At 50.6% G+C, this 15,712-nt stretch overlaps 2 protein-coding genes across 2 annotated transcripts; one reads left to right on the top strand and one right to left on the bottom strand.

Annotated features, from left to right (window-relative positions):
- Positions 1–971: 971 nt before the first annotated feature.
- Positions 972–5,794, bottom strand: LOC134405899 (vomeronasal type-2 receptor 26-like). The gene is made up of 3 exons (XM_063137149.1): positions 5,642–5,794; positions 2,460–2,586; positions 972–1,873 (listed from the first exon to the last, which is right to left on the bottom strand). Exons 1-3 carry the CDS (start codon positions 5,792–5,794, stop codon positions 972–974), a joined length of 1,182 nt encoding a protein of 393 aa, XP_062993219.1.
- Positions 5,795–7,569: 1,775 nt separating this feature from the next.
- LOC134406383 (uncharacterized) lies at positions 7,570–11,088 on the top strand. Its single transcript, XM_063137775.1, has 5 exons — positions 7,570–8,398; positions 8,525–9,184; positions 10,416–10,574; positions 10,838–10,915; positions 10,997–11,088. Exons 1-4 carry the CDS (start codon positions 7,817–7,819, stop codon positions 10,859–10,861), a joined length of 1,425 nt encoding a protein of 474 aa, XP_062993845.1. The 5' UTR covers positions 7,570–7,816; the 3' UTR covers positions 10,862–10,915; positions 10,997–11,088.
- The last annotated feature ends 4,624 nt before the right edge of the window (positions 11,089–15,712 follow it).

The raw sequence follows: 15,712 nt of genomic DNA, 5'->3' as shown, positions 1-15,712 counted from the left end.
ACAGTTTTGACAACTGTTGGGGCCCAGGACACACTGCATATACAGGTTTCAAAACATTTTTAAAGCCCTTTAAAGCGTTTTAAAGCGCTTTAAAAGCATTAGTGTAGATCCCCCCTCCCTCCCCCATCTCTCTCTGGCTGGGCTTCCAGTGCAGGGGGAGGAGGGCTGCCCAATAGATCTGAAGGGCATGAGGTTGAAGAAGGCTGGAGTAGGAACTTTTACCAGTACAGTAGGGCTCTGCATCAGAAAAGTAAAGGACAAAAGCTCCCTCCATAAATGCCCAAAGCGGATTAACCTGTGTGCGTGTGTGCGTGTGTGCGTGTGTGTTTGTGTGTCTGTCTGTCTGTCTGTCTGTCATCATTGGCAGCCCTGAAAGATGGGGTCATGCTCTGTAAAGTGATACTTTCTGCTTTTCCACAATCTATTGTGAATTTTCCTTTTATTTAAGATTTTACTGAAGAAGGATTACTGGAGTCTCCATTGAGCAACAACATCCCTGCTATAAAGAAGTCAAAGTCTTTAAAAAAAATCATATAATGAGTGGCGGTAATCCTATACTAGAATTTCCATCACTGTGTATAGCAGGGTCACTGCAATTTATACAGGAACTCCAATACAGCTGTACAGTTATGCAAGAGACTTGAATGTATAAGTATTACAGATGCAGAATCTAATATGAATATGAAGAGTTGAAGTGATAAAGTGGTTGAGATTTGGCATGTGAGGGCTGTATAATTATGTAAGGAGAAGGAATAATTGGAATTCTTAGACTTCTGGAGGACAATATTAGGACAGGCAAGAAGGAAATAATGCCCCCACTGAGACAACACGCTAAACCATGCTGCTTAACCACAACATGTGAGTACTGCAAGATGAGTTGGACTGGGATAGCTGATGTCTCAGTTAGTCCCACTGCCTCAAAGCATCAGACACCACAGAAGAAATACATTGAACTGCAATGATTAATGCTCTCAATTCTTCCTCCCCATTATCTTCTCCCTGTTGTTCATCTCAGGCTTGAAGAGAAGAATGTAATATTTTGGGAAAAAGATACAGCCTAACAACCCAGCACTGGAAGCTAAGATGGAGAAGATCTCCACTGCTACCATATATTTCCCCTTGGTGCTCAGGTAGGCTGGAACAAAAGTCAACCAAACACTGCAGAACATCAGCATACTGAAGATGATAAACTTGGATTCATTAAAGGTATCTGGCAAATTCCTGGCTAAGAAAGCCACAGAGAAGCTGATGATGGACAGAAGTGCCATGTAGCCTAGGACAAGATAAAACATGATGGCAGAACCTCCATTACATTGCACAGTGATTTCTTCAGGGACTGAATGCATGTCTAAATCTGGGAATGGGGGAGAGGTTGTGAGCCATGCAACACAAATGCCAACTTGAATGAGGGAGCAAGATAGCGCAATGGAGGTGGCCAGTCTTTTTCCCACCCACTTTCTCATATTAGAACCTGGCTTAGTGGCCATGAAAGCTACAACTACAGTAATGGTTTTGGCCAACACACTAGAAACAGCTACGGAGAAGATCAAACCGAACGCTGGTTGTTGGAGAAAGCAGTTCAGTTTCCCAGGTTGGCCAATGAATAGGAAGGAAGAGAGGAAGCAGAGCAGGAGAGAGATGAGGAGAGTGTAGGTGAGGCCCCGATTGTTGGCTTTGACTATTGGGGTATCTCTGTGCTTAATAAAGGTTTGCAGCACCAAGACTGTGATCAAGGAAAAAGAAACAGCAACAGAAGCTAAATTTTTCCCTAAGGGGTCTTCATAGGACAGAAAGCTGATGACTTTTGGGATGCATTCATTTCGCTCCTTATTTGGGTACAGATCTTTTGAGCATTCAGAACAGTCATCAGTGTCTAAAAAAAGAAAGAGGAGTCATCTCAAAGTTGAGTTATATTTGAACCAGAATGCATTTCCACAAGTAACAAGAATGATTTTGTCAGTTCTTCTGCAGACAACAATTTCATTGTTTCAGATTTGGAGTTTGTCTTGTCCACAGATTATTTGGTATACAAGAGGGATGATCCCAAGTCTGTCCCTCCATTTAATTTCCCTCTTGAATCTTCTTTTCTGATCTTCTCAGTCCTATATACCCCCATATGGTTCCAGAGGTTGAATAATTACTGAGATACAATTCCTTATCAGGTTTGGTAATGCTTTTAAATGGTCAAGATGATACAAAACAATGTTTCTTTATCAAATTGGTTACAGCACATGCACATGGCGGGAGTTCCCTCATCTAACATGGTATTAGGGTATTAATCTTAGGCCATTGCTAGACCAGGCCTATATGCCGGGATTGTCCCGGGATCATCCCTGTGCATCCAAATGACACACCGGGGATCCAAGGAGCAGGCAGGGATGACCCCTCCATTTGCCTGGGATAATTAGGTCTAGCTGAGGCATTTGTTGCTTCTATATATGGTGCATCACATTACATACTGGTTTGGTTTGAAATCTTCCCTTTTGGACATGGAATACAATCATAGCAACAAAACTTCTGCCCTTCCACCTTTCTCTTCCGATATCCAGGCTGGCAGGAATCTGTACAAACAGAAGTTGGCAGGACCTGTATATAAAGATGAACAGAGATTAGGATCAAAGTATTCTATCTATCTATCTATCTATCTATCTATCTATCTATCTATCTATCACTGCTGTACAAATAATCCTGTGCTCACTTGGCCTGGAAGAGTGAAGATCAAAGTGAATGTAACCATCAACCAGAATCTTCCTGGACATTGAAGATTTTTTTTTTTTTTTGAAGACTGTAACTTGGTTAAGGAAAATCTGGTGCCTGAACAAATGGAATGTCCCATTTAGCTAAATGTCTCATCTTACAAAAACTAGGATGACCCCATGGTGGTCCACAATCCAGTTTTGCCTATAAATATCCCCCCTTAGGTTTCTCTCAATTCAACTAAAACTTAATTAAGGCATCATACATGTTTATAATCAGTGGGGTGAAGACATGCCTTGTATACAACCCTTGATGTTATGGAATGTTTACTCTGTGTGGCCTCTGTGAGGCAACACTGTATGTGAATATTCTTGAAGCCTTGTTTGGACAATGACCTTTGTAGTAGCTGCTTAATGACATTTTGCAGTGGTGGGGTTAGAGGCAATCACTTTGAATATTGTTAGATTGGGCATGGAACAGATAATTTAATTCTGATTGGCTGGGAATTCTAGCTAGGTGGAATAGAGTGGTTGGGAAATTAAGTAGTGGTGAGGATTTGATTGTGTCTGTGGATAGTCAGAGAGGAAGGAGAGAGGCTATGGAGATTGATGTTATTTGCATCTGCACTTCAACACTTTCCAGGATAGAACTGTTCACCATGCTACACATTTACATATATATGGGGGGTCATAGAAGGGATGTCTTTCTTGCTAAGTGTAAGCCACTCCGAGAGCCTTTTTTGGCTGAGGAGCGGGGTATAAATATGATAAATAAATAATAAATAAATATGGGCAACGTTCCCTGAGTCCTGTTATTGATTTTCTCACCAGCTCCTGCCAATTTCCAGATGCCAGGGTTCACATGAAGCTATCCTATTGAGAAGAAGTAGCTTAACATTCAGGCCTCAGGTACATTTTCTCTTCACATTTTTCCTAGTCAGTGTCACCATTCAGACAACACACTAAACCCCGCTGCTTAACCAAAAAATGTTTAACAGAATGCTTTACCTTGATTAACGGTGTGGTCTGACAAACGTTTTACCTAAGCCAAGGCCATTGCTAGACGAGGGTTTAGCCCGGTGCGAGGCCCGGGCTCTCTGCTGTGCATGGAGATGACACACAGGGCATCCCGGTGTCAGGCCAGTCTAAACTCTCCCTTGACCCGGGATAACCGGATCCACTTGTGGCCCTGTTTTTCCGCAGCCCTGGGCTCAGCACGGGGCTGCGGAAGGTGTAGCTGGTTCCATGGCTTTTCCCGGCTACTCGCTTTCTCGCGAGTAGCTGTGAGAAGCTGTGCACTAGGCACAGCGCTCCATAGGAGTGCTGTGCCCAACGGGCTGGGGTGTGTGTGTGTAAAATCGTGCAGGGGAGATGGGGCCAGGGAGGAAAGAGTGGACCCAGCGGGAGAGATAGGGGGAAGAGCGGAGCCAGGGTGGGGAGATCACAGATGGGGGGCAGAGGGGGCATCAGACATGGCGGGCGGGTGATCGGATGGGCGGGTGATCAGGCGGGCATGGCGAGTGGGCGGGCTAGCGGGCAGGGGGGCATCAGATGTGGCAGATGGGGAAAAAGAAGAACAGGGCCAGGGCAAGCAGATTGGGGACGGGGTTAGCATTAACTGCAGTGGAACATGGTTAAGCTAACCACGAAGCCCTGTGTTTCGTATGGACCAGGCCTATGTATCTCACATCAATCAACAACCTTCTGTGACATAACTGAATGAGCATGCTTGTAATTGGCCACTCATGCATGTTTTCAGGTCCATTACATAACATCTATGACCTGGAGATGTTCCATGCTTTCCCCTGGAAAACTCACTATTAAACAACTGGTAATATCTCACTGGTAATATCTGGGAAAAAGTGGAAACGTCTATCACCAGATGGTGCTGTCTCAATGGAAGTGAAGGAGGTGCTGTCTCAATGGAAGTGTCGGTCTCAATGGAAGTGAGACAGATGGTGAGACAGATGGTGCTGTCTCAATGGAAGTGAAGGAGGGAAGTATGCAATTCAAACCATGTCATTGCTCCACCCATGTAATGAGGCCCATAAAAACTGCACAAATGAATGAGGAAGCATAAAGTCCAGGGTAAGTGATGTGATTCCCCCTTAATAAAGGCCATGGCTAGACCAGGCCTATATCCTGGGATTGTCTCAGGAACATCCCTGTGCCTCCAAATGACACACAGGGGATCCAGGGAGCAGGCAGGGACGACCCCTCCATTTGCCTGGGATAATCCTTAGGTCTAGCTAAGGCCATTTATTATTATTATTATTATTATTATTATTATTATTATTATTATTTATTTATTTATTTATTTATTTATTTATATAGCACCATCAATGTACATGGTGCTGTACAGAGTAAAACAGTAAATAGCAAGACCCTGCCGCATAGGCTTACAATCTAATAAAATCATAGTGAAACAATAAGGAGGGGAAGAGAATGCAAACAGGTACAGGGTAGGGTAAAACTAACAGTAGAAAGTAACAGTAGAAGTCTGCACAACATCAAGTTTTAAAAGCTTTAGATTGAAACGCAATGGAACTTTGGCTGTAATATGTCATTTTCCAACTGCTCTTTTCCACCTAGCTAGATCCCTGATATTTCCCAAAAAATTCATATAGAATTTTCCAAACTGAGGCCAGTCTAAGATATTAAAAGTAATCCTGCCCCTCTTCCCCCTTCAAACATGGTTACCTAGCAGCTACTATTATCACAGGCCTTCAACACAACAACAACAACACAATTACAAAGAATTTGCATATTTGGGTTATTAATGTTGCAATGGCTTTGAAATCATTGCATAGACTTATTTAGAATATTTATTTATTGAGAATATTAGCCTTGTCACCCGTGATGGATGAATCTTGTCATGAATATTTCTGATTTCTGACTTATAACGATGTGCCCACCAAGAATATTCAGTACCACAAAATCCACACCTGATTATAGCCCCTGTGCCAAACAATCCTGTCCTCATTAATGATGAATTCTTTTCCTTCAAGAGCATTGGGACCCACCCATCCAACTTTCACTTTAAGGAAGGAGTCATTTGGAAATGTAACCAAGTTCATTATATCAAATCCACCTCGCATCTCCCTGTTATCATCCAAAGATACTTTTTCTCCAACAGAGTTGTTAAACGAAATGCGTTGAAGAAATGGGTGGAGCTAGTTGAGAGACAAACAACATCAAAAACAGCAACAGATTATTGATTGCTAGATACCAAAAATTTATCAAAACACCTTAACCTACTAATATGGAGTTCAATACAGAGTTAGGCCAAATCAACACCAAGCAGGATGTTGCACTACGAAAGCAGTATGAAAGTGGTCTATAAGAGTCAGGAGTATAGCTAGACCTGCAGCTTTAACAGTTGTGATTAAGAGTGAATTTCAATGTGTGTTGCATGCACACAGATGTCTGCTCATAAGCAAGTCCCACTGTCTTCAATGGGGCTCACTCCCACTTAGGTGTGCTGAGTGCCTTGTGTCTGGGCAGGATATTGACCAAAAGTTGAAACTGCCTGGCACATGCTCTAGTTCTAGATCTACAAAAAAAGTGTCCCTTTTGTTATCATTTGTGCTGCTACGTGTGAGTTGTGTGTGAGAGAAAAGTATTGGGCAGCCCCTGTATTTGGTAAGGATATAGAACAGCATTCCCCATCCTGCTGCCATCCAGATGTTTGAGATTACAAGTCCCAGTATTCCTGACCATGGGACAAATTGACTTGCAATGTTGGGAGTTGTAGTCCAACACCTTTGGAAAGCACGAGGTTGGAGAAGTGCTGCTCTAAACAAAAAAAGAGAAGTAGGTGGCCCTAAGTTGTTCGTCATCAGTTTTCCACAACCCCACAGTCACCTCTGCATATCCTATTCTCCATGCTGTCCTCATGGTTTATCTCCTTTGGGCGAATGAGAATTTCACTTGCAATTTTTGCCTCCTTAGGGAGGATGTGGCATTAAGGCTTGTGAGCCTTAACTCCCAATTTTCCTGCTTTTGGGAGCTTGGTTGAAAACAGTAGAGCCTTAGCCTTGTTTTGTAAAACGTAGGGTTTTTGTTTAATGAATTATTATTATTATTATTATTATTATTATTATTATTATCATCATCATCATCATCATCATCCAGTCTTTTGCCCAGTGCTGGGCCTCAAGGCAGCATTTCAAAATTAAAACATATACAATTAAAACTTACAAATAGAAATATACAAAAGTTAAAAGTATATTAACTACATTCCAATATTAAAACATTTCAACATTTAAAATACATGACAATTTTAAAAGTCCTAGGAATAGACGGAGTTCAAGAATATTTGCCAAAGGCCTGCCAGAATAAGAAAGCTTTTGCCTGCCTTTGAAAGCAAATCAAGTGGCCAGATCTACACTAAGCTAGGTATGACACTTTGAAAACGTTTTGAAAACCGCATATGGTATGTGTCCTGGGCCCCAACAGTTGTCACTACTGTTATAAACTGTTTTAAAGCAGCAGTGTAGATCCTGACCCAGGGCGTTGCTAGACCTACCGGGTGTTCCGTCGTTGAGGAGCGGTGAAAGCGGCTTTTCCCGTTCAGCCGTGACGCCTCATGATCCACACCTGCCTTCGATTTATGGCGGAAGTTTGCGCCGGTTGTGCTGCTGCCGCCGCGAGAACGGTTGCGCAGCCACACCGGCCTGATTGCCGCGGTTTTTTTTTTCGCTCGCTGCACGGTTTGCGCACGTCCGAAAGACCGCAAACTTGCGCAGCCGTCAGCGATGCCGCCGCCGGCCCTGGCGGCGGCAGCGGCGGCAGTGCCAGTGCCAGCTGAAGTGCTGCTGGTGCTGTTGAGGGTCAACATTGATGCGCTCACTTCCTGATGGGGGTCGTGGCGGGTGTCATATGACCCGAGGTCAATCGTCTGCATGGCCACTCTGTGCCTACATCTCCCATCATGCCTCTGAGGTGTCGGCGGCGATGACCGCCTCTGTGCCCTGTGCCCCATCCCAAGGAGCCAACCCACATCTGGCAGAAACAGCTGCGCCAGCGGAAGCGCATTGTCCGGATGCAGCATATCAGGGCAGCAGAGGTGGCTGTGTGTGCGCGTCTGTGCGGGAAACGATAGCCAAGAGAGGGCAACTATGCTCCCTGACGAGGACCGTGACGATCTTTGCGCGGCCATAGCCATGCTGATCTTGCTTCTGTCGGAGTATCAGCGCCTCCGTGCACAGGTGGCTGCCAGGCGGCGGCAGTTGCGGGAACAACTGGGGAGGTGGCTACTCCGCCGCAGCAAGCTGCGGGCCGCCCTCTGCCGAACGAGGCTAGCCATGCTGGCCGCGTATGGCGACTACGTCCGCGAGACACGCCGCCGCTTCTGGGTCCGGCCGAGGAGCAAGGACTGCTGGGAGAACTTTGTCCTGAAGGAGTGGGACGATGAGCAATGGCTGAGCCATTTCCGCATGAGCAGGGGCACCTTTTTTGAAATCGTGGAGGAGTTGCGGCCGCATCTGGACAGGAGGTTGACTGTCATGCGTAGACCTATCCCAGTGGAGAAACGCCTAGCCATCACCCTATGGAGGCTGGCTACCCCTTGCGTCTACAGGACCACAGCAGAGCAGTTCGGGGTAGGCTGCTCTACGGCGGCACAAATAGTCCTGGAGGTGTGCTTTGCCATGGAAGTGACCCTCCTATCTCGTACAGTCAAGATTGGGAACGTGGCAGAGGTGAGTGGGGGATGGGGGATGGGGTGGGGGAATGCGCTGGGAACAGGCACTCACTTTTGCGGAGGTCCGCAACTTCGGAACAATGGCGCTGTCACTAATATGCCCTTTGTGTTTTCTGCCCCACAGATCATGCATGGTTTTGGGGAGCTGGGGTTCCCTCATTGTGTGGGCGCGGTGGATGGCAGCCATATTCCTCTCCAATCTCCGATACACCAAGCCTCAGAATACATAAACAGGAAGGATGAGTACTCCATGATTCTGCAGGGGACCTGCGACCACAAGGGGCGGTTCATCAATGTGGAAATAGGATGGAGCGGCAAGAACCATGATGCCTATGTCTTTGCCAACTCAGGCCTCTGTGAGACGATGGATGCAGGTGTCTTCGTGCCTACCCATCCAACAATCAGATTGCACGGCCAGCAGATTCCACCCCTCATTATTGCGGATGGCGCGTACCCTTTGCGTGAGTGGTTGATGAAACCCTATGGTGGGGCACTCACTCCACAGCAAGCCCACTTCAACCGCTGTCTTAGGCGAGCACGCCTTGTGGTGGAGCAGGCGTTCGGCCGCCTCAAGGGGAGGTGGCGGAGCATAGGCGTGCGCCTGGAGCTGGCCGAAGAAAACATCCCTTCGGTCATCAGTGCTTGCGTCATCCTGCACAACATCTGCGAAACCAAGGGGCACGCCATGCTCGTGGAGGCGGCGGAGCACAATTCTGTTGAGCTGGCTACTCTGGGCGAGCCCTACGTCAATGAGGCCAATCGCCACACCCGGGAAGGGCACAAGGTGCGGGATGCTGTCAGAGAGTTCCTGTGGGCTAACCGCCGCTGACAGCCTGCCTCATAAAATTGGACTGTGCTTCTTCCCCTGTGCAGTCCTTCCAGTCCTTTACCCCAGAGTAACAGCCGTATGCCCACTTGTGTGCAATCAACTCTAGGCTATGTACGCCCACATGTATGCAATAATATATATGCTATGTACGCCCACATGTATGCAATAATATATATGCTATGTACGCCCACATGCATGTTATTTACTGTTTACTCTGTACAGCACCATCTACAGTGATGGTGCTATATAAATTAGTAATAATAATAAACTCCAGTCAAACTGCGCAACGTGAAATCATCCTAAATGTAGCCCGAAGGGCAAACCGTGCTTATCACCATCGTCCGCTTATTTGCGGACGTCCGCAATCTCGGAAAACGTCAACAGGGGGAGCGTATGTCTCCGAAGGGCAAACCGTGCTTATTGGCATCGGCCGCTTCTTTGCGCATGTACGCAGTTCCGAAAAACGTCAACAGGGGGCGCGTACGTCAGGCCTACCCCGGTCAAGATGGAGCCTCGGAGGGTCGCCTACTGGCAGGAGCCCGAGATGGAGATGCTCCTTGAGCTCCTCCTGCAGTCTGGAAGGTCGGAGCGCCTCATGAGGAGCTCCAGCCTCCAGACTATTGATATTTTCAGGAGGGCTGCAAGGAGCCTCTCCATCGCGGGCTACTCCCGCACTGCTGAGCAGTGCAGGAGCAAGTTTAAAGGCCTAAAGGCGGCCTTCTTTGAGGCTCTGGAGTGCTACCGGGGTAGCCCTCCTAGGAGAGCCCAGCCCCCCTTCTACACCCTCCTGCACGAGTTGTGGGATCGGGCTGGGCGACCCTCGTGGGAGGAGCGCCGCCCAACAAGTAAGTACCCTTTGTATCACTGTGCCCCATCCCCCAACACTGCAGCCATGCTGAAGCTGCCCTGCACCACCTGCTATAATCATTGCCTGCCCCTCTGTGTGGTGGTTGCACTCAGCCTCATGCCAGTGCCTTGGCCAACTTGTCATTTCTCCATCCCAGCCCATGTATAATGCATGTTGGCAGCCAGGTGCAAAGCCCATCCCCCATCCTGGTTCCATGTAGGCAGTGGCCCCTAGAACTGCTTACCATGCCCATGTAATGTGGGTTCCAATGTGGCATCTCATTGCGCAATGAATGTCCTGGCCCACTAACTGATGCATACCTGCCTATTACCTTCACAGGGCTTCAACGTGCCCGCCTCCGGGCTGTGTGCCAGGAGGAGCCTGTTGCAGCTGAGGAGGAGCAGCACCCAGCAGAGGAGGGCAGTGGGGAGGGAGGCCCCCCTCCTGAGGCGGCCCCCCCAGAGCAACCTCCCTGCAGCCCACCCACCGCACCACCTGGTAAGTCCACAGCCCTACCACAAGCAGGGGTTGGTGCTGGTTCCACGCACCTTCTGTTTGGGGGCTTGGGGAAGAGGCTGCATTCATTGGAGAGGGAGTGGTGCACATCAGTCTAGTGGCATCCAAATGAACACGTATGTGGCCTCCTCCCTGCCAGGTTGTGCACCATTCCACCTGCCCACCCACTCCCTCACTACAGTTCTGGTTGTGCACTCCCCACTCCCATCCCTCACCTCCTCAACACCCCTTCTTTTCTGTGACAGGTGATGGAGCTGCTGTGGCTGTGACGCCAGATCTCATGCGGTCCTTCAGCCGCTTAGAGGGGGCGGTGCGCAGAACAAGTAAGTAGTGACTCTAGTGTTTGGTGTGCTCATGGGGGGGTGCTGCAGCATACATCACTAATACCATCTTTCCTTTCGCAGTGCGCTCCTTGGAACGGAGGGTCACCCGCCTGGAGCGGGACGTCCGGGCCATAAAGACATCCTGCAGGCAGGATGCTCACGACCAGCAAGGCCCCTGACTGTGGCGTTTTTATTTTTTTATTACTGTGTTTGAAAATAATGGTTTTCATTAAAATAAAGCTTTCCTTTGTTGTTGTTATAAAAAATTAAAAATTTTCTAATGTTTATAAAAAAAAAAAAATCTAATATATTTTGCTTAAAGGTGTGTGTGCGCTTCTATGCAGTGCTTGGCCAGGGTCCCTGGCAGGAGTAGGAGGAATGGTGAGCCACCCCACCCCACTCCACCCCACACTCAATACTACCTTCCCCCCTTCATGGGGAGTAGGGCTGGCGCTCCTTGGGATTACGCTTCGGCCACTCCCTGCGCTGCTGCTTGGCAGGTGGGCTGTGTGGTTCCCCACGCACTGCAGGGGGAGGTGCTGCAGGCTCCAGGTGCCTGCTCCTGGCCTTTCCATTCCCCCCCACCGCTGCTGGGGCTGCCTTGGCCCTGGTCTCAGGCCCCACAGCCGGTGGGGCTGCCTTACCCTTGCCGTGAGTCCCCCCAGCCGGTGGGGCTGCCTTGGCCCTGGTCTCAGGCCCCACAGCCGGTGGGGCTGCCTTGGCCCTGGTCTGAGCCCCCCCAGCCGGTGGGGCTGCCTTGGCCCTGGTCTGAGCCCCCCCAGCCGGTGGGGCTGCCTTACCCTTGCCGTGAGGCCCCCCAGCCGGTGGGGCTGCCTTGGCCCTGGTCTCAGGCCCCACAGCCGGTGGGGCTGCCTTGGCCCTGGTCTCAGGCCCCACAGCCGGTGGGGCTGCCTTGGCCCTGGTCTGAGCCCCCACAGCCGGTGGGGCTGCCTTGGCCCTGGTCTCAGGCCCCCCAGCCGGTGGGGCTGCCTTGCCTTTTGCCCTGCCTTTCCCCCCCTGGGATGGGGCACAAAGAGGTTGCTCCTGGGGTGGGGATGGGGTGTCCTCCCTCTGGGGTGGGGATGGGGTGTCCTCCCTCTGGGGTGGGGATGGGGTGTCCTCCCTCTGGGGTGGGGATGGGGTCTCCTCCCTCTGGGGTGGGGGTTCGGGAGCCTCCTCCCAGAGTGGGCCAGGGAGTAAGTGTTCCGCTGGGTCCCTGCCTCTCACTCCACCAGTTTGTGGGCCAGTAAGAGGCAGTGCCCTCACAGGGCGATCCCTATGCCTAGGGGGGCCAGTCCTCAGACCACGCATGCCACCGACCAGCTCCTCCAGACAGGTGGCTACCCTATCCACACAGCGCACCATTGCTGCCGCATTTTCAGCATCTACTTGGAGTTGCTGCCTTGCGATGTCCAGATATTCGCTGAAGTTGTCAGAGTCACGCTCAAGGATTTGGAGAATGCGGGCGTTGTCTGCTGCTGCCTGGCGCATGATCTCCAGAGCAGCATCTCCTCCTCTCCTCTGGGAGCGACGGTTGCGAATCTCTGCAAGGCGAGAGGCAGGTGACAGGGTGGCCCTGGGGTTTGCCACCCCTGGATCTGTGTGGAGAAGGTTGGCTATTCAGACACATGCGGCAGCACTGAACAGGGGAGGTGAGGATCAGGTGGAGTGTGCAGTGCCATACAGATACACCACCACCTTAGGCAAGCACACTGCTGCACATCTAGCCGCCCAATTGCACAAGAGGGCACAGCAGGTGAAGTGCCCCTTCCTGCCTGGCAGCGAAAGGGTGTGGTTGTGCGCCTAGAACTGCCCTTAGCAACTAAGCAGCTGGCAGTGGTGCTGGTGGGTGGCTAACTCACAACATTGCATTCCAGCCCCAGACTTCTGCTGTTCTGTTATCTGTGAGAGCCGTTCCCATGGCTGAGGAATGCTGACTCCCACTCCCACTCCCACAGCATCGACCTTGGTGCATCTGGGGAATTGCAGGCTCCTTCCCAAGATCTTCCCCCACTGCTCCCCTCCTGTTGGTGTGATGGACTGAAGGCAGTTCAATCACACCCACCCACCACACTAACTGCACCTTCCCCCATTCAGGGCATTCAGCACAGGGCACCTGCCAGGGTGCCGTGTAGATCCTTGCCTACCTACATCTGGCCACACACCTGTGTGTTAGTGCTGCCATGTCCCCAGCATGTCTGAGTGGTTGCAGGAGCACACATGCACACCTGAGGAGTGCAGAGTACTCACCAGGAGCACGTCCTCTATCTGGGCTGTCCCTGGAGCCACCTTCAGTGGGTTGTGGGGGGCCTGTCAAGGCAAAGTCAGGCCTATGTCACACTCATACCTCACCATTTGCCAGTCCACCCTCTACCAAGGATCAATGCCCATGGTTGTGGGGATGCTGTATGGTGGGCACATACTCACAGTTCAGTCCAGTCTGCCTGCTGGTGCCTTCACCTGCTTCGCTGTCAGAGTCTGCAGCTACATTACCGGATTCTTCATCATCTGGTGGCATGTAGGAGAAAGCATTGGAGGTAGGGGGAAGGGCAGCTTCCCCTCCCCAGAGATGCAGGGGCCTCAAATGCAGCCCTTCCAGGCCCCCCTCCTCCAGGCATTTTGCGTGGAGAAGAGAGGATTCCCACTGGCATGGGATGCTGTGCTGGTGCCCCCACCTCCCGCCCCCTACCAGCAAGCCTTTGGGGTGGCTCTGCAGTCCCATTGCCGAAGTTGGTGGGGAGGTGTAGGGGTGGGCTTGGGGAGGCAGACGGGCACACTCACCAGCTGATGTGTCTTCGTCCACATCCCTGCTGAGTGAGGTGGTTTCGCTGGCGTCCTCACACATGTCCTGGGAGCCCACAGGAAGAGAGGGTGGTGGCTGAGTGGCTCGGGAAGTTACACGTGTGGACTGTGTCCGAGTAATTGTCAGACTGCCTGCCACGCGTTTGGGGCGCGTCGTGGTATCCCCACGGAGAATGGAATGTAATTTCTCATAGTAGGGGCACGTGGTGGCATTGTTGCCTGACCTCTCATTATGGTTCCTTACACGCCGGTACTCTGACCGCAAGCTCTTGGTTTTAGTGCGACACTCTTTGGCGGTTCGGTTATGGCCTCTCCTGGCCATCTCCCGTGCCACTTCTTCAAACACATTAAAGTTGCGGTGGCTAGCCCTCAGCTGCTGCTGAATCCTTTCTTCTCCCCAAATGTCCAGCACATCTAGGATCTCATGGTGTCTCCATGTCACGCCCCGCCCTTTTGGCCCCATGCCTGATACCTATTCAGGGGCTAAGCAGAGAGAACGGGGCTCGTTACTTTCCGCATCGGAAGGGCAGGGGAGTGCAGTGAACCATTTTAAAGGGGCTTCCCTCACCTGCTGCCGGGTGGCCGCTGGAAGATGACCGCCCACCCTCGCTTGCTGCCCTCTGGCAGCCGGTTCCCTCCAGCTGGCTGCCCACCCACACCCACAGTAGCTCACCAGCCACTTTTCCGGTCCTCCGGTCCTGCGCGAAATGTAGTTATGGGAATAAAATAGCCGCTCCGCCGTGCTGCCCCAGCTGGCGGACTGCGCGCAAATGGTGGAGGCGGCTTGACCGAAGCCGCTGGCCACTCCCCTAAGCACGCCTTTTCCTGACCCTACATCTGCATGGGCACTCTGCATGGCCACTCTGTGCCTACATCTCCCATCATGCCTCTGAGGTGTCGGCGGCGATGACCGCCTCTGTGCCCTGTGCCCCATCCCAAGGAGCCAACCCACATCTGGCCGTAGCCATGGCAGCAGCCCACAAACAGCTCTGCCCTCTGCCAGCCTGGTACCCACACTAACAGGCAGCGTACAGCACCGCCATTATGCGGCCACGGTAGCTGCCCACCGCAAGGAGTCACCAGCCACTTTTGCGGTCCTCCGTTCCTGCGCAAACTGTCACTGGGGAAATAAAAAAAAAAAGCCGCTCCGCCGCGCTGCCCCAGCTGGCGGACTGCGCGCAAATGGCGGAGGCGGCTTGACCGAAGCCGCTGACCACTCCCCCTTAGCACGCCTTTTCCTGACCAGTGCCGACCGCAGTGACCTCACATCCTCCCACACGTACTCCGAATTACCGCGGGACAGCAGGAAAAGGCGCACTACAACTCACTTTTTTAAAGTCGGGAGAAAGAGGCTTCACCGCGGGATAACGGCGGATCCTCGTGAACGTCATCTGGAAGCCTCGACGTGGCTGCGGAAGGTAACGCGCGCTAGAGCCTCGTCTAGTAACGCCCCCAGTCTAGTTTCCTTGGGAAGAGAGTTTAAAGAGCACTGGAGTGGCCATTGAGAAGGCCCTTTCTCTTAGTCCCACCAAGTGTGCCTGTGATGGTAGTGGGACTAAGAGAAAGGCCTCTCCTGAAGATCTTAAAACATGGGCAAGCTCATAAAGGAGAATACGATCTTTCAGATAACCTGAACCAGAGCCATCTAGGGCTTTTTAGGTCATAACCAGCACTTTGAATTGTGCCGGAAACAAACTGGAAGCCAGTAGAGCTGTTTCAACAGGGGAGATGTACGCTCCCAGTAGGACATGAAAAAATATCGTGTTTTCACCAAGCATAACTAGGGCTGAATTCCACTCACTGGTTTATGCAGTTTTGTCAAACAAGAATCCAGTCTGAAAAAATGGTTTTCAGTTACACATGGTTAAAAAAACTATCTATCTATCTATCTATCTATCTATCTATCTATATTAAAAATGTAAGCTGTAAGGCCAGAGAATTGTGAACACAGAACGGATAATATATGCAACCCCATTCACCAATTATTTGGGAAAA

The sequence above is a fragment of the Elgaria multicarinata genome, chromosome 11 (assembly GCF_023053635.1).
Source record: "Elgaria multicarinata webbii isolate HBS135686 ecotype San Diego chromosome 11, rElgMul1.1.pri, whole genome shotgun sequence".
Classification (NCBI taxonomy): Eukaryota; Metazoa; Chordata; class Lepidosauria; order Squamata; family Anguidae; genus Elgaria; species Elgaria multicarinata.
This window is presented reverse-complemented; position numbering and strand designations above follow the sequence as displayed.